Source organism: Puma concolor, chromosome E3 (genome assembly GCF_028749965.1).
Source record: "Puma concolor isolate L17-30 chromosome E3, mPumCon1.1.hap2, whole genome shotgun sequence".
Taxonomy (NCBI): domain Eukaryota; kingdom Metazoa; phylum Chordata; class Mammalia; order Carnivora; family Felidae; genus Puma; species Puma concolor.
This window is the reverse complement of record NC_141682.1, coordinates 11,070,662-11,096,761: the sequence shown is the minus strand read 5'-3', so window position 1 is coordinate 11,096,761 and position 26,100 is coordinate 11,070,662. Positions and strand designations below refer to the sequence as shown.

Below are 26,100 nucleotides of genomic sequence, written 5' to 3'. Positions count from 1 at the left end.
CCCGGCGCGGGGCTCGAACTCACGGGCCGCGAGATCATGACCTGAGCCGAAGTCGGTCGCTTAACCGACTGAGCCACCCAGGCGCCCCATCATTTTTAAAAAATAAAACAAAAGCTGGCCAAGCTGTGTGACTCCAGGCAAGGTACTGCCTTCTCTGGACTTGAATTTCACCATCCTAAAATGCAAGGGCGCAGCTAACTGATGCCAGACAGATTTTAACACCCACCTACCCTCTGTCACAGAACTTTCCCCCAGGAAAAGGCTACAGGAAAATGACATTACTATTTCCTTACTTGGAATAAACTACCATAGGGTTAGGTACAATTTCTGAGGCCGCGTTTCTCTCTCCTGGTCCTGAGATGCAGTCCCAGATCTTGCTTTTAACATCGGGGATTACAGCTCTTGCACGAATCACTGCCCACACGCTATCCTCCAGGGGACCCCAGGGGAGGGAGGGAAGCCTGGGACCCTCCCAGGGATGGGACTCGAATGGCACGAGGTAATGAAGAAGAGGGGACGAGGGGACAGCGGTTACTCGCAGGGCTGGATTTTTCCATCCTGATCACTTAAGCCTCTTGCCCGCTGACATGGGCAGAGGGCCCTGTTGCAGACGGGGCCACTGAGACTCAGGCTGGGGAGTGAGACCACGGCTCTGCGGTCAGCTTCGGCTCCTCCAGGGCCGACGGGGGCACTCACCATGGAATCTAAGGCAGACACGAGGCTGGTGATGATCTCGTCTTTGCGGGTGAAGGCGGAGCTCCAGCGGTCGGGCCCGCAGCCGTTGGTGGGAATGTCGCAGCGCTTCCCCAACAAGGCCATGGTCACCTGGAGGGAGGGAGGAGGAGGAGATGGGCGTGTGGGGCACATTCGGCAGCTGCCCACTGCCCAGGCCCCCAGGGGCCGCCTCTGCTTCCCAGTTGGGACGAATCAAGAGCTGGCCACCTCTTCACACAAGGGTCTCGTACGCATGAAGGCATCAGAGCCCCGACAGGCCTGGAGACACAGTCGCCTGCACACAGCTCCACGGGGGCACGGGCACAGACGGCAGGAGACTGGGGAGTGCGCTCCACGAAACGTCCCCCGAACCTGCAATGCCGGTACCAGGGCCAGTCTGCCTGGCACCTCAACCACCAACTCTCCCCCTGCACGTAGCTCTGGCAGTGGCTCTGCCTCGCTCACACACCCTCTGTGGCTCCCTACTGCCCACCTCTGGACTCCTGTCCCCCATCCAGCTCCCCCACTCACACCTCACGCTCCAGGTACGCCAAGCATCACCGTCTCTGAAACATACCCACATCCATTCTCCCCGACCGGAGTGCCCCTCTGTCCTCTACCGACTGCCCGCCCTGCTTTTAATGGTCACCTCTGCTGGCAAGGTGCCCTCCGCTGCCCCACCTCCTGCCCCTTCCTGCCCCAGCTGGGCCAGGCGTCCTCGCTGGCCTCCCACATGTCCCCAGCCTCCTCCGTCACAGCTTTCTCTCAAGCCACAGGCTTCCCTAGGCCAGGCCACTGCCCCGAGGCCCCCCCGAGCTCAGAAAGATACCGTGGGGCAGAGGCCACTTCATCTCAGAACAGGGTTTCCCCAAGACAGGACTTTGTCCCATAGTCATGAGGATCCTGGAGGACAGAGGTGCATTTTCTCCCCAGTGGGGCACCCTCAGACCAGGGCCCAATGTCAGGGCTGCCCCAGGCAGCCCAGAACGGGAACCCACTAGATACACAGGTCAGCCTCCCCTGCTTCCAGTTCCTCCCTGCCCCTCCCTCACCAGAACCCCAGGAGTCAGGGCCAGGGTTTGGGGGCACCCCCCGCCCCCCCACCCCACAGGCTGTCCCAATGCCAGGGCCTTCCAGAGGCGGCTGCTCTCTCGCCAATCCAAGCAAAGGAGAGGGCAGAGAGTGGAGGCAGGGACTCTGGGTTTCCCTCTCTGGGCTCAGCTCCTCCAGGGCTCTGTGCATGGGCCCCAGGCCAGGTGCCGGTGGCCGGTTCAGGGGAGTGAGCATCAGAGGGAGTCTGTGGATCCCGTCCCGTTTGCTTCCTGCACACGGGGATGCCGGGGGCGGGCTGACAGCTGGGCCTGCTACCTTAAAGGGTGCCAGACCCAGAATGCCTTCTGTTACCACAGCTGCCCCTTGGACTGTAAGCCCTGTGAGGGCAGGGGCTGGTGACCCCCGGGGCTCAGCTCAGGCCCGATGTGCATGACGGGCCAAGGGGGGGTGTGGTCCAAACCGCAGTCTGCAGGCTTCCTGTAAGTCATGGGTCGGTGACGCAGAACAAGTGTCAGAGTGCCTCACACATAACCAGGTGAGAAGCGTCCGAACTTCGGTTATGGAAACATGCAAACGAACGAGGAACACTCTGGAGCCCGGCTCCGGCCTCGGCTCTGGCCCCAGTCTGCTATTTGGCTGTGAATAAATATTGATTTTAACAACGGGCCAGGCACCCGCTGGCCGGAATGTGAATTGGGTTCACTTCTAAATGTTTATAAAATTCCTTTCTTCTCCCAGGTTGCAATTTTACAAATGCTTGAAGTCCACAGTATTAAGGGACGCTGAGGGCATGACAGGCCACGTACGGGACATCCCAAGGGCCCAGCAGGCAGCCGGTGGCTTCCCCTGGAGCCTTCTGTGGCACGAAGACCACCGGAGGGTCTGCCGTGTGAGCAGCTGAGAGGTTTGCCCGCCCGGGGCGCTGGAAGGCTTCTCCCCTCCCTTCGGCCACCCCTCGAGCCGTCCCCAGACGGACCTCAGCCTGCCAGCCTCCCAGCTGCTGAGGCCCAAATTGAATCAGGGCAAAGCAGGAGGCACCAGACGGCCCCGGCCTCCGGGTCACCCAGACCGCTGTTGGCTCCTTCCTGCAGAGTCCTAATCCATTTAGGAAGGAACCAGGGACTCAGAGACGAAGGGAGGGAGGAAAAGGGGGCTCGGCTTGGGCTGTCCCCTGACTCCTTGTCCCGAGCAGGTGGGCGCACTCAGGGAGGCAAGACGGAGAAGAGTCCCCCCTCTGACAAACGACCAGGCTTCGGAGAGAGGGTCCCATGTGGCCAGAGCTGCTGTGGATGGGACAGAGGGCCAGAGCGCCGGGCCGGGAGCCGTAAGCCACACACACGGGGAGACCCAGACAAAGGCCTGCCAGGAGGACCACGTTGGGTCAACTACCCCAAACCCTAGTTTCCTCATTTGTTTTAAAGGGTTTCTGGGGGGCGCCTGGGTGGCTTAGTCGGTTAAGCATCTGACTTCAGCTCAGGTCATGATCGCACAGTTTGTGAGTCTGAGCCCCTTGTGGGGCTCTGTGCTGACAGCTCAGAGCCTGGAACCTGCTTCAGATTCTGTGTCTCCCTCACTCTCTCTCTCTGTTCCTTCCCTGCTTGTGCTCTGACTCTCTCTCCTTCAAAAATAAATGAACTTTAAAAAAAATTTTAAGTTTTTTTTTAAAGTTTGAGAGAGAGAGAGAGAGAGAGAGAGAGAGAGCGAGCAGGGTAGGGGCAGAGAGAGAGAACCTCAAGGAGGCTCCACACTGTCAGCATGGAGCCCGATGTAGGCCTTGAACTCACGACCATGAGATCATGACCTGAGCCGAAATCAAGAATTGGACGCTTCACTGACTGAGCCACCCAGGCATCGCGCCTAGTTTCCTCGTTTGTAGGGTGAGGGGCTGGCTCTAACCTGAGGCGGGGAGAAAACCACTCAATAAAACCAACAGACTATACAGAACAGAGAATACGAAGATGAGAGTAGTAAAGCAGGAGGCAAGTGCCTGGCATAAACAGGACAGACTCCGGGGGCCTGGGGGCCCGCGGTGAGGACAGAAGCCACAGCTGGAGCCCTCGAGCACTGGCGGCCAGGGCCGGGCCGGGCCAGGCTGGAGGCAGCCAAGAGCTGCTCTGGGGTCCCCAGGAGGGGACACCAGAAGTGACGCCTCAGGTGACAGGTGGCTGGCCCCAGAAGCAGGGCACAAGCAGCGAGGGCCTGCCAGCCGCCCTCGGGCTCCTGGATGGACAAGGCCTGTGAGGGCGCGGAGGCCACGAACTCTGTCTCTCTCCTCTCCTTCGACAGACTCTTCTCTAGAGGCTGCCAGGGTGCTGGCAACCTGATTCTCCTCCTACCTCCTGGCCACTCACACTGCTGGCATTGACTGCTAACCTAACCCGGGAGGAGGGCTCAGGCTCAGTCCCCCCCCCCCGCCCCCAACTGGCCCTCCTCTTCCCCCGTCCAATTCTGCCCCTCGCTGCAATGTTTTGGCTTAAATGTCACCTACAGGCTGGTGACTCTGGGCTTCTCTCTCTCTCCCTACCTGTCCTCTTCCATGTCTAACAAGCAACTTAAACGGAGTAGGCCCCGTGTTTCCCTGCTTAGACCTGCCTCTCCCGGCCATTCGCCCAGGTGCTCAGGTTCAAACAGAGGCCTCGTCCTCATCTCCCTTCTCTCTCATTTGTTTTTTTGTTTTTAAAATTTTAATTTTTTTTCAGTGTTTATTTATTTATGGCAGGGGTGGGTGGGAGGGGGGGGAGAGAGAGAGAGAGAGAGAGACAGAATCCGAAGCAGGCTCCAGGCTCTGAGCTGTCAGCGCAGAGCCTGATGTGGGGCTTGAACTCATGAACCATGAGATCATGACCTGAGCTTATGTCAGATGCTTAATTGACTGAGCCACCCAGGCACCCCTATTTTTAAAAGAAATTTTAATGTTTAGCTATTTTTGAGAGGGAATCCCAAGCAGGCTTGCACCATTAGCATGGAGCCCAATGTGGGGCTCGAACCCACAAACTGTGAGATCATGACCTGAGCCAAAATCAGTCCTGGGATATTCAACTGACTGAGCCACCTAGGCGCGCCTCTTTGTTTCTAAAACAGTCGGGGGAGAATCATGCTGCTGTGGCTCCAGAAAGCACCCAGATCTGCCTGCTTCTTGTCACCACCAGGGCCACCTGACCACGCGGGCCACCATCCTCAGTTGCTCACGCTTCGGCAATGAACCCCTCGCTGTCCCCCAACCTCCGCCCTTCTCCTGCCCCCATGGTCCCTCCTGCAAACAGCAGCCACATCGCTCTCACGCCGCCCTCCTGCTTAGAAGAGTGGAGAGAACACCTCCCTGAGCACATACCCATGTGACCTGGGCCCACTTGCCCTCTCCCCTCTGCAATGGGCTCTGGCTCCCTCCCCCTCGTGTCCCTCACCTGCCACCTGCACTCCCCTCTCCCCGGGTCTCCTGCCTGCAGTTCCCCTGCGCAGCAGGCTTTTCCAGGCCTCCAACTCCCACGGCTTCCCCCGCTCCACCAGCCCCAGCTCCTCTGTGCACAGCCCCTGACCACACAGACCACACAGCAGCCTCCCCCCCCCCCCCCCGATTGCCCAACTCTTTTTTTATAAATTTATTGTCTTTCTTTGAGAAACAGGGAGAGAGGGAATCTCAAGCAGTCTCCGCACCCCATCTCCGGACCTGAGCTGAAATCTAGAGTTGGTTACTTAACCCACTGAGCCACCCAGGCGCCTGGCTCCCCGTCTCTTATTTTCCGCACAGAACCTGCTCGATCTGAAGGGACCCGTTCGTGTGTTTCTCACCCGACTTCCCCAACAGGAACGTGAGTGCCGGGAGGCCAGGGCCATGCCTGCTGGGTTTACGGTGTGCCCACTGCCTTGAACGCCTGCTCGGGTTTTCATGGGCACGCCCTGAATCCTCGGGGAACTAACCGGTGTGACAGTCGGCCACGTCAGGCAGGAACTGGGACACTCACAAGCTATAAACAGAGTGACAACTTTGGGCTTGCCAGGCTCTCAGAAAACTAAAATTAAAAGGGGGGGGGCAATGTGGGACACTACAATGCGGGATGTACTTGGATCAGAGGAACAGTCCAGGAAGTGAAACTGACAGAGGTTGCTGGCTCAGACAGGTGTCCTGGACAGGTACTCCTCTGAGCAGCCTGCATCGGTGCCCCTGGACACTGCTCTGTGGTGGGGCATCAGTGGTGAGTTAACCCTCTTTGCTTACTTCCTCCTCCAACGCAGAGGCGCAGAAGGGGCATGCCCGAGGCCCCCAGTCAGTGGGTAGCAGGGATAAGGTCTGTCTGTCTGTCCTCAAGCCTGGTCCTGTCTTCAAGAGGTGGTAAAGGGCGCCTGGTGGCTCAGTCGGTTGAGCATCTGACTTCAGCTCAGGTCATGATCTCATGATCATGATCTCATGATCTGTGCTGACAGTGTGGAGCCTGCTTGGGATTCTCCCTCCCTCCCTCTCTCTCTGCCCCTCCCCCACGTGCTCTGTCTCTCAAAATAAATAAATAAACTAAATAAAGAAGTGGCAGGGGGACTGTACTCCTCACACCCACCAGGACTCGGGGAACAGAAAGATCAACTGATGGACTCCACGGATGATACACAAGGAGGGCGACCAACGTCCCCTGGTTCGCCTGGAACTTTCCTGACTTGAGCACAGAAAGTCCCCTGTCCTGGGAAACCCCTCAGTCCGGGGCAAACTGGGACAGCTGGTCACCCCACGACACAGGGACTAATATACCAGAAGCCCAAAACGTCCCTGCCAGCTGCTGAGAACGACACAGACAGGGAGGCAAAGGGATGGCCAGTAGGTCCTGTTTCCAGGTCCGAAAAATCAATTTTACCTAATAAGGTGAGAGGCAGGCTTGGGGGGTCCTGGGAGAGGGGACAGGACCACTTTGTCCAGGGAGACCTCAAGGACAGGAGGAAGGCACTCTCCTGAGCTGTCTGAAGACCAGGTGTGAGCCACAGGGAACGGTCACTAAGAGGCGGAGACGGAGGGAAGACACCTGCCCCACCACTCTGTATCTGTGATCCCAGCCTCCCGCCCCCTAGAAGCCCCAAGACGACAGGTCAGCAGCCGGGCTGGGGATACTGTATCTTTAAGTTCCCGGGCAAGGCTGACCCACAGCCAGGTAGGGCCTGGATGATCTCCGGGCACGGTTCCAGTTTCCCAGCAGCTCTGCTCTCCCTGCCTGCTGCCCACGTCCCCCGCAGCTGGGGACTCCCTTGCCCAGACAGCAGCGGCTTTGCCGGCCGCCAAGAGCTGGAGCCAGCCCGGTCTCTGAGCCAAAGATTAGCCAAGCGCCTGAGTCCCTGTCTGAGTCACCACTGCCCCGACCCCAGGCAGACCTGTCTCCAGTGGGCAGGCACCCAATGGGAGTCGGGCCCAGAAAGCCCACCCTGGCAGGCCTCGGGGGCCAGCGCTGGCAGAGAGCACCCTCAGCTGGGGACCCCGATCCCAAACACCTTGCACTGGGCACTGCAGGCCAGCTGGGAGGCTCCGTGGGGGGGGTCCTTGCGCTCGTCCTTTTGCCTCCCGTGGCCTGCATGCCTGGGGAGACAGGAGCTTGCTCTCCCGGGCACCTGACCTCCCACAATGATCGCAAGAGCTGGCCAAAGTGGCTGATGGGGTCGGAGGTGGGAGAGGGGTATGCGAGCAAAAAGGTCAGGGCTGCATGGGGCGCCTCAGTGGCGCAGTCGGTTGAGCGTCCGACTTCAGCCAGGTCGCGATCTCGCGGTCCGTGAGTTCGAGCCCCGCGTCGGGCTCTGGGCTGACGGCTCGGAGCCTGGAGCCTATTTCCGATTCTGTGTCTCCCTCTCTCTCTGCCCCTCCCCCGTTCATGCTCTGTCTCTCTCTGTCCCAAAAATAAGTAAATGTTGAAAAAAAAATTAAAAAAAAAAAAAAAGTCAGGGCTGCAGATAAACCCCCAGCCCTGCCCACTTAAAACTCCCCTTCCTGGGGGGCGCCAGGGGGGCTCAGTGTCCGACTTCGGCTCAGGTCACGATCTCACGGTTCATAAGTCTGAGCCCCACGTCAGGCTCTGTGCTGACAGCTTAGAGCCTGGAGCCTGCTTCAGATTCTGTGTCTCCCTCTCTTTCTGCCCCTGTCCCACTCACACTGTCTCTCTCTCTCCCTCTCTCAAAAATAAATAAACTTGTTTTTTTTTATTTACGAAAAAAAAAAAAAAAAAAACAACTCCCCTTCCCAGACACCTAGGTGGCTCAGTCGGTTAAGTGTCCGGCTTTGGCTCAGGTCACGATCTCATGGCTCATGAGTTCGAGCCCCACACCAGGCTCTCTGCTGTCAGCACGGAGCCCGCTTCTGATCCTCTGTCCCCCTCTCAGCCCCTCCCCTGCTCTCTCTCTCTCAAAATAAACATGCAAATAAATAAATAAAGTAAGTAAATCTCCCCTTCCCCACCAGCATCTGGATGCCCCCTCATCTGAGGGTCCCACGCCCCCATTCTCCCTCCCCCTCCTTGCCCTGCTTCTGCCACCAACTCCCTCCTCCTCTCCCAGAGGTCACCCTCATGACCACCGATACAGCTGCCCACCAGGGCCCCCTCGGACACTGCTGTCCCATTCACAAGCACCCTGACATCTGTGACCTCTGTCCAGGGAGCGGGCATAAGGGAGGGGACTCTGTCCATTTTAAGGGCAAAGAAACCAAGTCCTCTAGGACATTCCTGCTCAAAAGGGAGCAACCAAGCCAGAATGACATTGGGGACATCTGGCACACACAGTCCCTTTTTGCTCCTACTTGGGGCGGGACTCCTCTAATTCTGATGCATGGGGCTCAGGGTGGAACCCCAGGCATGGTGACAGGCCAGCAAGGTGGCCGAAGAGACCCGTGGGGCTGACCAGGCTCCCAGCTGGAGGCAAGCGGAGAGAGACTGGGGCAGGGCTTGTGCACTGGATGGCAGGGGCTCAGGTACCAGTCTTCCGCACCGCGGGCCCAGGGGTTCAGAGCAACACACAGGGGACGCCCGAACGGACCTGGGCCCCAAACAGCAAGTGTCAAAGATATGGGGCCGGGTCGCCACTCTCTGCCAGGGGCTCAGCAGAGGAGAGTAAACAGAGCAACGTGGCTGCCTCCTGAGTACCCAGGAGGGTTAGACCCCGATGTCTGGTTAATCCTCTCAACCGCCCTCACTTTCCAGAACAGAACGTCGAGCCTCAATCAAGCACCCTGACCGTCAGCCCTGGGGCCAGGATGTGGCAAAGGCGGGGCCTCGGCTCAGATCACCCCGACCGAATCGGGGACCCCGTGACAGCAGCCTTCGGCCACTTCCCTCTGGGATGCCGACAGATCGGTGGGCCCGGCCTGGCCGGCAGGGAGAGGAGGGCCCGTGGGGCCCAGGAAGGCGCAGGCAAGGAGACCCCGGCTGGGCCTGCGGGAAGTGGGCCTAACCCCCCGAGCCCTGGGAATCCACAGCCTCCTCTCTCTTTCCTCCTCGAGTCTGCCGGGGCCGGAACAGCGCATGATTAAGAAATCAGGAGTGTGAGTGGGTGTGCGGGTGTGACGGTAGGTGTCTGAGACAGAGTGCAGCGTGGAGCGGATACGGGAGGGCGAGGAAGGAGACGGCGCAGGCACAATCCCGGCGGAGCAAGAGCAGCCCCTGGCCGTGGTGACAGCACGTGGCCCGGCCCACCAGCCGGGGAGGGTCGCCTGTCCCCCGGGGGCCTGAGAGCGAACCGAGGAACAAACGCCGTCAGCCCTCCTACCGTCAGCATGTCTAGGGAGTGGCGAGTGAGGGGACCCCCACGGGCTGGGTCTGCCCCAGGCCCCTCTGTATCAGGGACGTGGGTGTCCCTCCCCTTCACACACTTGCTGATCCCCAAGGGTGCTCACCGGCCACCCAGCTGGGCCGCAGGGGACAGAACAGAGGGCACACCCCTACCTGGCCATCAGCTGGGCCTCAGTCCCCGGGCAGAGCACCGTTTGGAGGGGGAGGGCCAGCCCACAACAGCCCGGCAGAAGCTGAGGCCTGGCTACCTCTAAGGAGGCCCCGGAGGTGGCGGGGGGGGGGGGATGTTTCCCTGGCCTCCCTTCACCCCAACCTGTTTATTCAATCCTCCTGGGAGCCTGCCCCGGGTTAGGCAGACTTGGAAATGACTCAGACAGCCCCACCTGCCCTCCTAGTGCTCACAGGGCCAGCCTGTCTACAGAGAATTACTGGACCATAAAATGAGGACAGGAGGGGAAGCTCGCCCGGGCTACAGAGCTTGACATGGGGGACAGGGGTTACCCACATTTTCTGTTTATTTCGCTTCGGGGGAGTAGGGGGTGTCCACACACGGTTTCCCTGAGTTGATGAATATTGAGATGGGTTTTGAAGGGTGAATAGGAGTTCTCTGGGAGCACAAGTGAAAAGACGATATTACGGTTTCTGTGGAGAGAGGCACAAGGAATCTTGCAGATACACAGCCTTCACTGCAGAAGTAAAGGGAAGAGTTTGGTCATACTCACTAAGTGTCCACTCGTGAGTGTCACCCTCAGATTAGAGTGGACACCCAGTGGCCTTTGCTGGAATGGGGCGAGGGGGAGAGAGAGAGAGGGTGTACCTGACAAGCAGATCTCTGACCCAGAGGTGAGTGTGAGGACGGGTAACTCAAACACTCATACACACTCACACGCACACACAGGTGCACACACGAGTATGCTCGATGCCAAGCCTCCTGGGGCCAATTCCAGCACGGTGCACTCCCTCGGGGTGCAGAGAGACCCTCACAGAGAAGGCGCCAACCAAAGCCCAGCAGGCTGACAGCACCACCCTGCTGAGCACACGGATGAACAGGACACAAGCCTTGCCCTCTGGGACCACGGTCCTGTTGGGAGTCACTGCCACACCTCACCCCTACTCCATGCCCTCCCCCCCCCACCAGCCTGCAGGCCCCTGGACACGCCTGTCCTCTGGCTTCTGGGAACCAGCACCTCTGTGCCCTTTGAAAGAGACACCCCTGCCCTTTGCCTGGCCCGCTCTTAGCGGCTGTCAGGCACATCAGTGCCTCGGGTCCTGACCCTCCCGGCTGGCCTGCTGCCCCCTGGCTGGCCACCCACAGCTCCCTCTTCCTCCCTGCAGCTCTCCCTCTGCCAGGACGCAGAGGTATCTGGGCCCCCATGAGACCGCCGGCTCCTGCGTGCCTCCCTCCCTGGGCCTGCCAAGAACCAGCCTAGTACACAGAACTGGGCCAGGAGAGGTGTCTGGGGTGGAGGGGCTATTTATGCAGGTCTGGAAGAATCAGGGGACAAGCAGAAGTGGGGGGGCGGGGAAGATGGGGAGTACTCTGGCCAGGAGGCAGCACTGGCAAAGGAACTGTGGCATCGGCCGGCGGGATGTGGCATGGGGTCCTTGGTGAGGCTGGGAGGGGAGCCAGAGCAGATCCTTGGGCCCTTTCAAGACCATGGTCAGATTCTGAGACTGTCGAGTGGGAGACACCCTGTGCTCTGTCCCCTACTCAGCCCCAAACCCTGGGCTTGTCCTTCAGAGGGGGCCCTGCTCAGCCCTCCTCCGAGGGACAGCCTGAGAGGACACACACCCCCCCAGAGCATGAATGTGCCCCCAGAATACCTTGGAGGTGCTCAGGCCCCTGGAGTCCACTGGGCAAACAAATCCCCGTCCTGGGCCCTTGGGGGTCCTCTTCTCTGGCGTGTCCTCCCTTGGTGGCTTTATTTATTTTTTTTTTTAAATTTTTTTTTTCAACGTTTATTTATTTTTGCGACAGAGAGAGACAGAGCATGAACGGGGGAGGGGCAGAGAGAGAGGGAGACACAGAATCGGAAACAGGCTCCAGGCTCTGAGCCATCAGCCCAGAGCCCGACGCGGGGCTCGAACTCACGGACCGCGAGATGGTGACCTGGCTGAAGTCGGACGCTTAACCGACTGCGCCACCCAGGCGCCCCATCCCTTGGTGGCTTTAAACATGACAGCAAATTCTTTGACACATCTCCCAACAAATAGAGACATCCAGTTCCTCTCCTCTTGAATGTGGGCGTTAATATTCACTTCTGGGGGTGCCTGGGTGGCTCATTCGGTTAAGCGTCCAACTTCGGCTCAGGTCATGATCTCACAGTTCATGAGTTCGGGCCCCAGCATCGGGCTCTGTGCTGACAGCTCAGAGCCTGGAGCCTGCTCCATATTCTGTGTCTCCCCCTCTCACTGCCCCTCCCCTGTTCACGCTCGGTCTCGATCTCTCAAAAACAAATAAACGTTAAAAAATCTTATAAAAAAAAAAGTAACGTGCTTCTGACCAACAGAGTACCCCCGCAGTGCTGCCACATGACCTTCCAAGGCCAGGTTCCAAAGGGCACTAGGCTTCTCATTCTCTCCCTGAGATATTCAGCACGGGAGCTCCGAGCCGACATGCGTGAAGTCCAGCTGTCCTGACGCCACCGTGGTAGACAGGTGGGTCCATCGATGCCTGAGGAGACCCAGGTCTCTCCCAGGGCAGCCGCCAGCGAGTAAGGAAGTCTCTGAGACAACCCCAACCTCAGCCAGCTTCTGCCAACGCAGGAGACCCTGAGCAAGAACCATCAAACCAAGTGCAGCCAAGCCCCAAACTGAGAGAGATTAAAATCCGAAATGACGGCTGTCTGACATTGCTAAGTTTGGGGCTACTTGTTACGCAGCAGTAGGTAACCGATACACCCCACGGGCGCACCAGGCTGATGCAGGCACACCTCTGATGGGCAGCTGTTTGCGAGGGCGGCTAGAGCTTGGATACGTGTTTGGGGTGCAGCGTGCATGTGCACCCCCCCACCCCCCGCCCAGTGCAGACACAGCCGAGTTGGGAACAGGAAGGGAACCTCCATTTGCCCTTCTCTTCCAGCCGGCATGTATTAGCCAAGAATGGCTGCTCTAATTTGCCCTTAGAGACTCACAGCAGGCCCAAAAGGGGCCCCCAGAAGACACTCATGCCCTAATCCCTGCAGCCTGTAAATGTCACCTTATATGGAGAAATCACTTTTGCAGATGCAATTAAATTAATGACCGTGAGATGGGGAGATTATCCTGGATTATCTAGGTGGGCCCTAAACGCCATCGCATGTATCCTCGTAAGGAGACGGGACAGCTGACACGCAGGGACGAGAAGGCCATGAGAAGCAGAGCAGACAGAATCTGATGATGGTGGCTTCGGGGAGTGAGTGACGTAGCCACGGGCCACAGATGCCAGCAGCCGGCAGACGCTGGAGGAGGCCAGGCATACAGCCTCTGGAGGGAGCATAGCTCTGCCGACACCTTGATTTTGACCCAGTGGTACTGATTTGGGTTCTGGCCTCTGGAACTGGGAGAGAACAGTTCTCGTCGTTTTAAGGCACCACGTCGACGGCCATTTGTTACGGCAACCTTGGGAAACGAATCCAGGGCATCCTCACCCCTCACACCCCACCTATGAGTCCTAGTCCACACCTTCACACACGACTCCCCCCCCCCCAACACACACACACTCCTCAGCCCAGACCTACAAAGCTCAGGCCCGGACTTGCCGGAAAGTTCTGCAATCCTTTCCTCATTGGAAACTCCAGAACCACCATGGGACAGGGCTGGATTTCTCTGGATGCCGGGAGAATGCCTCTGAGTCAGGTCTCAGTGCCCTAGGAAGCAGCTGGCCTCAAGAGCAGGTGGGGAAAAAACGCACTCAGCCACGCAAAAGGCAAAGGCAAGAGCAGATACAACCCAAACACGGCCCCCACACCATCCGCCACCATATGCTTGTGTTTCTTGAAAAAGAAGCTTGAGAGAACAAACAAAAAGGAGATTCTCCTCCGGGGCGGGGGGGGGGGGGGGGGGCGGTAGGGGCATCCCTCCTCCCCAGGAGCCTGCCCCTCCCCCCACTTCATTTCTCATCACAGGGGCTCCCCAGTGGGCACATAATTGCCTGGGGCCCTGAATTCCTGCCCCCGCCCACTGTCCACCATCACAGCAGCTGGCAGAGAATAAACAGGTCAAAGCCCTGACTTCCACTTCTACCTGCCTAGGAAGGATCTAGGCAGGGCAGCGGGAAGGGGTCTTACATCAGCCGCGGTGCACTGCAAGGCAGTCCAGACTCAGTCCAGACACCGAGTCCCAACCCCAGCCCTGACCCCTTCTCCCTGAGAACAGAGCCCTCATTGTGTCCTGGCATCTAAAGGCAGGTGTTTGGGGCAGCGAATCATGGGGATTCTGGAGCGCTTAGATCAATCCCTTACGTGGGACCGGTTTAAAGAGAAGCATGCCACCCAATCCTGGCCACTGAGACTCGAGGGGCTTCTAGGGAAGTTCTCCTTGCTCTCAGGGCACGACTGAAGCCAGAAATGTCCTCCTTCTTCTGCGTGTGACACCCCCAGCCACGACAGCATGTGGGGACCAGGAGAGGAGCCGGCCCAGGAGGCGAAGCCATCACGCGGACAGCAGCACAGACCCGTGAAACAATCCGACTGACCTGTCATGACTCAGAATCTACCAACCTCTGGGCTTCGGGTTAGGTAGTAAATGTCCACGATCCTTAAGTCACTTTTTTTTTTTTTTTTTAAGATTTTATTTTGGGAGGCACCTGGGTGGCTCAGTGGGTTAAGCATCTAACTTTGGCTCAGGTCATCTCAAGGTTCGTGAGTTCAAGCCCCACACTAGGCTCTCTGCTGTCAGCACAGAGCCTGATTTGGATCCTCTGTCCCCCTTTCTCTCTGCCCCTCCCCTGCTCTCTCTCAAAAATAAACATTTTTTTAAAAAGATTTTATTTTTAAGCAATCTCTACACCCAACATGGGGCTCGAACCCCCAAACCCAAGAGGAAGAGTTGCACACTCCATCGACGAGCCAGCCAAGTGCCCCACTGAAGCCACCTTTAACGAGGTATCTTTCCCTTGTGGCTGGATATACATGTGTATACACAGGGAAAAACTTACTACACTGGATGTCGCACTTTTTAAAAGATTAAAACCAAAGCGTCCTAGTGAGTCAGCATCTACTGGTTATAAAGCCACCCATTAGCTCTCGTGTCCTGGTCTATTTGATAACAGACTGAGATGCCCTTTCCAATCGATGAGCAGACAGCATGTGTCCTGTTTGGCACCTATGGCAAGAATCCAAGGGTCTGTAGCAGGACCCCCATGTGACCCTCTTCTCCCCTGCCCGTGGAACAGGTGCCAGCTGCCCCTTTAGGCCAAAGTGACCGAAGTCACTGCTTAGCATAGAGCCAGAAAACGGAGTGCTGGTTCCTTTGATGTCCCTGAGTCCAGGATGGGCCGCCCACCTCCAGACGTTCTGGTTACAGGAGAAAACAAGCCCCTCCCTTCTCCAATCCGTTTATCAGGTTACTTCTAACTGAACGCATTCCTAACGGAAACTGATTCCACGGTATGCGTTTTCAAATTATATTCACTTCCGGCTCCGTTGTAAGCCATAACTTACTTTACGGCCCTTTTAATCCCATCTGACTACAGTTTATGTTTCCGTGGGAGTCTTTTAAGTCGCTTCTGAAATAAGGTAGGATGTAAATAAGTGAAAGTAAATTGATCCAATAAACTTTTAAAAGCCCCAGTGTTGGGCACCATTCGAAGAAAGACCTGCCTTCCCCAGGGCTAGTCTAATGAGCAAGTTATTCATCTCCCTGAACTTTGCTTTCCTCATCTGTAAAATGGGGCAAGTCAGACCTATCTCACTGCACTGTTGGGGGGGCAGCTAAGAAATATTAGTTGGAATAGACTCTATTCTTAAGAGACCTGTGTCTTGGGGCGCCTGGGTGGCTCAGTTGGTTAAGTATCCGACTTTGGCTCAGGTCACGATCGCACGGTTGATGAGTTCAAGCCCTGTGTCGGGATCTGTGCTGACACCTCGGAGCCTGGAGCCTGCTTCGGATTCTGTGTCCCCCTCTCTCTCTGCCCCTCCCCTGCTCACACTCTGTCTCTCTCTCTCAAAAATAAACATTTAAAACAACTTTTTAATAAAAAAGAAAAGAGACCTGAGTCTCTACGATTCTCCTGGTAAATGTCACCATCCCTCAGTCCTTGTCCTTGAGGACTTTGTCCAAGCATCAACTAGAGAAGTTCTGCCTGCTACAGCCTCTCCACCTGCTTCCTTCTAGCGGGGGCGTCTGGAGACAGAGAGGATGCCGGCCTGTCCTTGCCTTTGCCGTGATCCCACTCATGAAGGCCCCTCCTGGCCCTCGGACAGTCAGAGGTGATAGAAGGAAGTAGGACTCTGTCCCATCCCTGGTGTGCGTCCCAGGGCGGAAGAAGTCTCGGCCGGATGCTGGAGACATGGACTCAAGCACTGGGTGAGGACTAGAGGAGGTGACTTATCAGATCCACTCCAAGGTGGAGATCTTACATTAGAGTAATGTCGGTAAGCATACACAGTCTCAAAGGGATATTTATACACCCGTGTTCACGGCAGCAGAATTTATAGTAGCCAGAAGGCAGGAGCAACCCGAGTGTTCACCAGCGGATGAATGGATAAAGAAAATGTGGCCTATACACACAACAGGATGTTATTCAGCATAAAAAGGAAGGAAATTCTGGGGTGCCTGAGTGGCTCAGTCAGTTGAGCGTCTGACTCTTCGGCTCGGGTCATGACCTCATGGTTCGTGGGTTCGAGCCCCACATTGGGCTCTGTGATGACAGCTCAGAGACCGGAGCCTGCTTCGGATTCTGTGTGTGTGTCTCTCTCTGCCCCTCCCCTGCTTGTGCTCTGTCTCTATCTCTCAAAAACAAACCTTAAATTTTTTTTTCAAATAATACATAACAATTCTAAAAAGGAAGGAAACTCTGCAATATGCCACAACACAATGACCCTTAAGGACACCATGCTGAATAAAAGAAGCTGGGCACAAAAAGGCAGATGCTGTATGATTTCACTTGTATGAGGGACCCAGAGCAGTCGTATTCAGAGACAGGAAGCAGATCAGTGGGTGCCAGGGGCTTGGGGGGAGGCGGAGGGGTAGTCAGTGTCTACTGGGGACAGAGTTTCAGGGTGGGAAGATGAGAAAGTTCCAGAGACGGTTGCACAGTAATGTCATTGTACCTAACTCTACTGCACTGAACACCTAAAGATGCTTGTGACAGTCAATTTTACGTGATGGGTGTTTTACCCCAATTAAATAACCACAACAGCCATTTACTGAGCGTAACCGGGCAACACCCACGACAGCAGGTCTGGGGATGCGCATGGTCTCCCCGGGCCTTGAGTCCGTCACTGGCTCTGAAGTCCCACACCAGCCCCAGGCTTGCTGACATCATAGCAGAAGTCACAGGGATACGGGCTTTGGTTTGACCCAAGGAAACACTTCCCAACCAGGAGGGCCGTCCCTGAGTGGAAGAACAGGACACCGCGTAGGCATTGGGTTCCCCATCCCTGGAGGTCTGCAAGCGGACGCTGGCTGTTGACCAAGACCTTTTAATGAGTGGGGAGCCTGGGTGGCTCAGCCAGTCAAGCTTCCGACTCGGGATTCTGGCTCCGGTCATGATCGCCCAGCTCATGAGTTTGAGCCCTGTGTCTGCCTCTGTGCAGAGAGCACACAGCCTGCTTGGGATTTTCTCTCCCCCTCTTCCGGTACCCCTCCCCGGCTCACTCACTCTCAAAAATAAATAAGCAAACTTAAAAAAGAAAAAAAAAAAAGACGTTTTAAAGAGAGTCTAGAGACTTCCACAAGTCACCTGGGGGAGGGGGAGGGGAGGGGAAGGGGTCTCGTGGGCAGAGGTCAAGGACAGCTCACGGTAGCTTTGGGTAGGTAGGAAGTGAGGCAATATGGAACCAGGACAGCAAGAGCAAGTCTCAACCACTTTGGAAAAGCAGGTCTTAGCGCTTCTAAGTATTCGATATCAGAGCGTGCAGAGCTGGGTGGGGACCCCTCACCCAACTGCTTCCATGTGCATCCGGGGAAACCCAGAGGGGACAGTCCGCACCCCAGATCTCTGCACACCCAGTGCACGTTTGGGACGTGATGCCACCGTGCTCTCCCGTGCGCCTAACTGCTCTGTGCCAGTTGCAAACCCTTTCCTATTCACTGGTGCAGGTGCTTCAGGGAAACCAACTTGATTTCTTTGAAAATGGGCAACAATTCCGACGGTAGGCATCCCGGTTGTAGGGCAGTACCCGCATGTGCTTGATTCCAGTGCGTTCTCCCGGGGGCCTGCTCTGTTGAAAAAGGCATCAGACGTATCAACAAACCACAAGTAGGCACAGCACCACGGGCCGAGTCTCTCAAATACGATGAAAGCATCCAGGAGTGGAAGGTCACACCATAGGGGTCCATTTAAGTGTGGCTCAAAAACATCCGAACTCCTGCATTAGGAGTCAGGATGGTGGTCATTTTGCGGGGGAGGGGTGGAGGAGGGTGGCTGGAAGGAGGCATGGAAGACTTCTGGGAGCTGGGAATGTTCTGTTCTTGATCTGGGCTGTTATCTGGGTAAACTGGTTTCTAAAAACTTATCGAGCTGTTGACTTACAACAAATAGCTTTTCTTCTCAACACAAAGTTTTAAAACGACGTGGGGGAACTGGAATCCCCAGGGAGGCAGCGGACAACAGGAAGGCAGTCTTGACAGACCTCAAGAGGCTGTTGCACCGAGGCCCCACCCTGTGACCAGCCGCTTTCATGTCTATGAATCTACCCCGAGGAAATTACCCGAAACGCAAAGATTGATGTGCAAAGGCATTTCGCCAAAGCATGCCACACAGCCGGAAATACACATAGCGCGCGCGCACACACACACACACACACACACACACACACACGTAAGGGAAACAGCAGACAATCCCCAGTACCCCGTGGGGCCTGGAGCCAGCACTGGACGGATGACCGGCCCCGGGCGCACGTGGAAAAGGAAAAGCCAGGGATGAAGCAGACTGTCCGCCTCGCTGGGCTGGATCCATAAGTGACTTACCTTCCCTCTACGTTTTTTTTTTTTTTTCTTTTTTGTACAGTATCTGAGCTGAGGAGCTGTCATGGTGCGATTTAGAAAGAAAGAACATAAACGTTCCTCCTTCCAGCTGCCCCGCCCCCAGGACAGGAAAGCAGGCCCAGGCCACGGGCAAAGGGCAGCCGCAGGGAAGCAGAGGCCTTGGGCTGCTTTCCTGGAAATCGAGGGAGGCCTCCTGCCTTCTCTGCCGAGGAGGAGCTGGGGGAAGGGGCAGGTCTGTGGCCGGGCCCTGGGAAGCCCGTCTCCTCTGAGCCCAAGGGTTCCAGAAGGTACGGCTTTATGCCGGGGCTCCCCAGGACCAGGTCAGGGCCATGCCTGTGTACCGGGCACTACGACCACGAAGAAAACCCTCAAACTCAGGTTTTGTCCTTTCTCTGCCGCCCCACAGAAGGGAGGGTGCTGCTGGCGGTACAGGGTGGCCGGGTCGCCCCGCGCCTGCCTCGCCAGGAGGGGAGGCTGGGCTCTGGTGGGCAGACTCTCCGGGATCAGGTTTCCGCCCCGTTATTTAAAGCCTGGCTCCCGGCTCCTGGCGGGCGGGCAGGGGCAGCCGCCGCCTGCGTGACTAGGATGAGAAATGGCAATCCTGACTCGGGCCTGCGTGCCTATGGCAACTGGCGTCGTGGCCTTGGAGACTAATCTCCAGGCTGCCAGCCCCCAGGGGCCTCTCCGGGCAGGGTCCCTGCTCCCTGCAGAGGCCCTTGGCCGGGAAGGGGTCCAGCCCCTCTCCCACCAGAGGATGGGGCATCTGACCTTGCAGGGGAGCCCCTGGCCAGGCTCAAAACACACCAATACCCCCGGCCCCAGCCCATGCCACATCCCCCAGTCATGGTCACACCGGTGGGATGTGGCCACCGTGCATATCACCAACACATTTCATTCTGCACGGCATGGGACCCACACAGCAGGTGCTCTCGCCCGTGGGAGCATCCCAGGCTGGGGGTAGATAGGACACAGACAATAAAATGGGCTATTAAGGAAAAAAAAAAAAAGTTAAAACATGGTGATACAGGGGCGCCTGGGTGGTCTGTTAAGCGTCTGGCTCTTGATTTCGGCTCAGGTCATGATCTTGCAGTTTGTGGGTTTGAGCCCCAAGTCGGGCTCTGTGCGCTCTCTCTCCCTCTCTCTCTGTCCCTCCCCTAGTCATAGGCGCGCTCTCTCTCTCTCTCAAAATAAACGTTTAAAATGAAACATTTAAAAACATGAAAAATAAAAACACAGTGATACATTTTGATTTGAGTGGTGGTTACCTAGGTGTATACACAGGTAACAACCTATCATGCTAGACGCTGAAGATTTACGCATTTTTACTGTAAGTTATACTTCAGTTAAAGATAAAAATAAGTGGGGCGCCTGGGTGTCTCGTCGGGTAAGCGTCCAACTTTGGCTGAGGTCATTATCTCGCCGTTCTAAAGTTCGAGCCCCAAGTCAGGCTCTGTGCTGACAGCTCAGAGCCTGGAGCCTGCTTCGGATTCTGTCTCCCTTTTCTCTCTCTCTCCTGCCCCTTCCCCACTCATGCTCTGTCTCTCTCTCTCAAAAATAAGCAAACACTAAAACAAACAAAAAAAAGATAAAAATACGTGACATGTAAGTAGCATGGGCTAGTGGGTGGGGAAGTCGGCGGGGGGGCTCCCTGGAAGAGGTGACATGAGTGGAATGTCAGGCCGCGGGGCAGCGAGAGCTTGCAGGGCAGGGACAGAGCCAGGGGAACCGTGCCAAGCACTGCTCATCTGCAGGGGGGTGACCATCCTGCCCCCCACCCCACCCACCTCCCTGGAAACAAATGCCGAGCAAATATGGCAAGACCCGTTTGAAGGAGTGCCAAATCACTGGCTGTCTGGGAAACCCAACCACCAGCCCGGCCGCCCACGTGTCTCGTGTCTCGGTTGGGCCGGAGCAGGGTGGCGGGTGGGGAGGGGCCGGCTCTGCCTGGCTGGATCATCCAGGTCAGGGCAGGAAGCAGTGGGCAAAGAGCCAGGCTCAGCCATGGGGACTGGATCAAGGACCTTGCAAGGTCATCATTCAGAGGCCAGGAACCACTGAAGAGTTTGGAGCAGGGGCAGGATGTGGTTAGATGCGGGGAACCTGGCAGTATTTGGCAGATACGGATCCAGAGCCGGGAAGCCAGCAGTTACCAAGCTTCTGCAATGGTCCAAGCCAGAGACGGCCAGGCCTGAGGTCGAGGGTAGCAGCAGGATGGAGGGCAGGGTGGCTGGGACCAAGGAAAGGGTGGAGATCTGTGACAGTGTGGACGGGGGAATCCGAGGAGGCGGCACTGGGAGTGATGCCCGGGTTTCTGATTCTGATGATGGAGAGGATGATGGTGCCCTCAGCTCAGCGAGGAACAAAACGGCGGGGGGGACCAAGAGGCGGAACCTCCAGTCAGGAGGGCCACCTGTAACCAATCAGGGGCTGGGGGCTAGGTGGGGGGCTCTGGGCTAACGGGGCAAGATCTGAGAGATTCAGGAGCAGCAAAGGCCCCGGGGGCCAACATGGTGGGAGAAGTCAGAGGAAAACTGAGGACGAGGGAGAGTCGAAGAATCAGGGGAGGGAGAAGGGTGGGAAATTACAGGTCCGGAGGCCTATCGAGGGACCTACAGGAGCACAAGGGCTGAGATGGCACCCTGGGGTGGGCAGGGGAGTGAGTGCAGAGGGCTACAAAGGGCTTCGTGGTCTAGGATGGGAAAACCGGAACGAGGGGGTTGGATGGACACACTCCCAGGTCCTTCCAGATGGATCTCAGCACCTGAGCCAGGAGCCTCTCCTCCCCGGCCCTCTGTTGGTCTAGGAAGATGAAGGGCCCCTGCCCCGTGGCTGCTACGTTCCATTGGTTGGGGCGGTGTGTGCAGGACCGGGGAGGGGAACCACAAGCCAGCCCAGGGAGGTGTGCACGCAGGGGCAGGAATTTTGTTTTGTTCGTGGCTGTGCCCCAGAACCACGCATACTTGCTTGGTGGACAATCCAGAGGGGGAACCACAACATGAAGCTTAGCCAAACCGGACCATCCTTGCCTTCCAGCCTCCCCACACGGCACCCCGGCTGCCCTGTTGGCACCAGGCTGACGCCTGGGCGCGCCAGGAGCGGGGAGAAACGGCGGGGGCGGGCAGGTTCAACCCAAGCAGGGCTTGAGTTCCCCACCCAGCTCCCACCGGCCTGTGATGTCCATGGAGGCGGATGCCAGGCCTCAGTTTCCTCCTGAGTAAACCCGAGCCACCGATTCTGCTGCTCTCAGCATTTTGAGGAGGGCGCAGCTGACGTGAGACGAGTGACTGGCACAGGGCCGGAGATCACAGGCGCTCATCAAAGACACGGGAGCACCGATGCTGACATCACTGCGTCCCATCAACTCTGGGTTAGCTCTTGCACGTTTCCAGACAGGCAGCACACTGTCGCTTCTGTTCCCGCCTCCAGGAGGGGGCGCTCGGCCGGCCGTCAGGGGACGCCGGCACCCTGTCCCCTGGTTCTGGGTGACCCCGGTAGGTCAGCGCATGCGGGCCGGGGAGGTAGGCGTGTGTGGGTTCTTAAGCATCTGCAGCGCGTCAAGGCCGGGTGTCAGGAGACGGTGGGAAGAAGCCAGCGCCGCGGCGGTGCCAGCCCCTGGGGCGATCATGTCTCCCGAGAGCCCCCTTGCCAGACGTAAACAGGCCTTCTCAGAAGGATGAGCAACATGGATGAGGCGCATCAGGCCCTTTCTTGTCAGGAAAAGGCTGGGCGGAAAAAAGCTAATCACAGTGGGTGATCTAACGCCGGGGCTCTGGCTCACAGGCTCCCACCCCAGCCAGCCCTCCTGAGCCGCCAGCTCCCCCCCTCCTCCCCGCTATACCACGTGACCCGGTCCGCTGTGGGGGAGGTCCCAGGTAAGGCCACGCCCAGCTGCAGGCTGGGGATGGGGAGACCTGGCTTCTAACTCCAGACACCACCCCAAAGGGGGCCTTAACTGCTCCTATGGAAATTGGGAACTCAGGCGCAAAGTTTTCCGAGGACCTTCTTGCCCTCCGCCCCACGCGGAAAGACCACCATGCCCCCTCGCCTGGAGTGTGGCCTCCACACCTGCCCCGATCCACACCAGGGCAGTGATCACGGCCACCCTGCCCCCAACCCCGCACCTCTTGTGCCCGCCCTTTTATATCCCAACGCCACTTCCTGCAGGACCCTTTCCTCCTGCACCCCCCATTCCAGGGGCTCCCCCGTCCCAGCCCTGGGCCCACGCACCCCTGTGGGCGTCACACCCATCTGCTGGATGCGTGGGGCACAAACCCAGCGCAGGGTAATCCCACTGCACCTATACACCCCAGACCCAGAACTGGGGGTAAATCAGGCCCGGTCCCTGTGCCTGGAGCGCCCAGGTGGGGAAACAGAAGCTGAAAGTTATAAATGGTGACCACACACAAAAGAGGAGGTTCAGATGTCTGTTCATCAGGTATCTGTCAGATTACACCTGCCGCCTCTCCAGGCCTGCTTGCTGTCTGCGCATGCACGTCACAGCCAATGCGATGGCACCCTGCCCCAGTCATTCCTCCTACTCAGGCCCACACAGTCTGTCCTGGGGGCATCCTACTTAATGACCTGGCCCCTGGGGGATGACACACTTTATTTTGTGGCTGGAGGGTCACAGGCACAAACACGCAGGTGCAGCAAAGCCCCCCACCCCGATACAGCTTTCACACTGCATCACGTGTGATCCCCCAGCGCCCCAGGAGAGAGGCAGGACGGGACAGGGACCATCATCCATCCCACGCTGGACAACGGATGCACAACGTGTAGGTGACCTTCCTATGATTACACAAGAACCGTGGGGGAGCCAGGACTCCATGGGCACATCCGTGCTCTGTTCCTGCAAAGCACACACATCTCATGTGAAAACATTCACTGCAGCCCTGCTCACCGCTCCCTCACTTGGGCGAGGAGTGCCTGGCCACCTCCATCCACCAGGGACAACCCAGGCCCACCCGAAGCTCTGGCCAGGTAGTGTGACTCCACAGAGTGACCCCTGCCTGCCTGCCCTCCTCTCCCAACCCCGGGGACGGGAGTACCTGGAGGAGCCCAGCCCAGGCCCACAGCATCCCCTCCCTAAGGGCCCAACGACCGGTGACAGAGCCCGAGTCTCGGGAGTGTGCACAGGGCCCATCCTCGTGAGATCTGGGTCTAGACAAGGCTCTGCCAACCCAGCAGCTGGGTGATGCTGGCCAACTTGCTTCCCGTCTCTGGGCCTCAGTCTCTGCCTCCAATAAAGACACACATCCACAGCACCCTGCCTCTTCCTCCCTCACAGAGCAGTGGTGGGAGGTGAAAGCAAGACCCAACAGAGTCTTTCTATCCAAACCCTACCTTGGCCTTGGGCCTAGCTAAACGCCATGTCACATTACGGCCATCATTACCATCGGCAGCCACATGACTGCCCAGTGCTGTGCTGGTCGTATCCTTTTAATGTCCTGCAGCAACCCTAGAGCACAATGGTATCCCTCCCGTTGGACAGATGCAGACCTGGATGCTCAGAAAGGCTGAGTAACTTGCCCAAGGTCACACAGCCAGAAGAGTCAGGGGCCAGCTTCAAAGCAAAGTCTACTAGAAGGAGCAAACAGGCACCCAGTCCCTGACAATGTCCCCCAAGCAGCTCCCGGCACGCTCACTGCCCAGCGACTGGCACACAGATATTTGCAGAAGGGCTCTCCTTCTTTGCCTCCCCCAGAGGGTGAGAGACTTCAGGACAGGGGCCAGGCTTCCTGTCTGGGGTCGCGGTGAGGCCCAAGGAAGGCTTCCTGGAGGTAGTGTGGCTCCTGAAAACCAGAAAGGACCTCGAGGTATGGAGACATCATTTTTGGAGCCAAAAACAGGGCAGAGGGCCCAGGAAAGGGTCCCATGATGCCAAGATCACAGGCCTTCTGGGATGGTGGGGGGAGAGACAGCACAGCAGAATGCCAGGGACCACCTGCCCTCCACACAGACCTCAGACTCGGGGTTGCCTGGTCTGCCCCTGGCCCCCACCACCCATCCACAGCAGCAGACACAGAGCCCCGCCCCCCGGCAAAAAAAAAAAAAAAAAAAAAAAAAGCGGGAGCAAGGAGTCACTGGCTTCCTGGCCCAGAAGGAACCCCTTCTGAAGCCTGGGATGAGAAAGTCACTCCGCTTCCAAAGCCATGTCCCCGCAGGGATGCAAGTCGGAGGGGAGGGGGGCTCCCAGGCCTTACTCCTGGCATCCTCATACCTGCGTCCAGGGCACCCGCTAGCCTTCTAAGGCCTGCAGCCTGAGAACGCTCCTCGGGGGGCTGACACAGCTCTGAACTGGCTCCCTGAGGCGGGTGGCAGGAACCTGGACGTGAGCCAGCTCCAGCCCGGTGCCTGCCCTCCCCGCCCACACCCACACCCTCCCAGGGGATTGCAGACCTCCCAAGCCTCCAGGGTGGACACGGCCCACATGCCAGTGGCTCCACATCAACGCCAGGATAAACCCAGGGCCTGCATCACTGAGACTGGGTCCACCCGTCTGCCCGAAGAGGGTCACCACCCAAGATATCCCACGGGCTCCCGGTCAGGGTCTCCTGGGGTCTCTCCTTGAGGAGGTGCTTCCAGGCTGTCAGCCCCACACTGCAGACCACGCCTGCTGGGATTCACCTGCACACATAATGGGGCTTCAGGGTGACCCGATGTCATGGGTTTCCAGTACAGAAGCCAGTGCCATGCTCTCGTGCCTCTCCCCAGGGGCCACCAGCCACTCCCACGCGTTACCACAATCAACCACGTCGCACCTCCAGCCTGCGAGCACAAGGTGCAGCCACCCTGTGCCGTCGTGGACCCTCTTCTCTCCTCGTTTAGGGTGTCTTAGAGGCCCTGACCACTCCCACTTCCTTACACTGATACCCCCCCCCCACCCCCCGCCTCGCCTTCCACCTGAGTCTGCTCCAAAACCTCCCGCCGTTTCGCCAGACCAGCCAGACAAGGGAGGCTCCGGGGCACCTGTGGGGGGGGGGGGGGGGGTGGGTATTGCAAGGAGCCCTGGCCCAAGAGTCTCGAGATGAGGTTTGGGATCTTGAGTCTTACCACTCTGGAATCAGCCAAGTGCCTTCCCAGCCCTGGCCTCAGTTTCCCCATCTGAAAAGGAAAGGAGGTCAACATATTCTGACGTCCCTTCCGGCTCTAACTGTTCATGGACCAAAAGCACACGGCGTACCCCATCCAGGAAGGTCAGGAACAGCAGAGGCAGAAGGGGGTGCCCGAGGAAGGTGACAGGAGGGGGTGCCAGGGCAGCCCTCGGCCCCAGCCCTAGGCATAAGTCACATGAGTCATCCTGAAAGACTCAAACTCAACGGCTACATGCATAAGGAGGACTGCCACCAACTAAAACAAATGGAATGGCTGACCCTACATGGGGTTAATCCGGAAAGGCCAGTCCCCGGCTCAGGATGGTTTCCGGAAACTGAAGGGTAACACACACGGTGAA

The 26,100-nt window shown here is 57.7% G+C and overlaps 1 protein-coding gene across 5 annotated transcripts in view; it reads right to left on the bottom strand.

Annotated features, from left to right (window-relative positions):
• The window catches only part of GTF2IRD1 (GTF2I repeat domain containing 1), a 123,955-nt gene that overhangs the window by 86,477 nt on the left and 11,378 nt on the right, over positions 1 to 26,100 (bottom strand). For all 5 annotated transcript variants that reach the window (XM_086692511.1, XM_086692509.1, XM_086692510.1 and 2 more), the window contains exon 2: positions 697 to 825. In XM_086692511.1, the coding sequence (XP_086548637.1) occupies positions 697 to 819 (123 nt within the window). In that variant the 5' untranslated portion in view covers positions 820 to 825. The remainder of the gene's footprint in view (positions 1 to 696; positions 826 to 26,100) is intronic.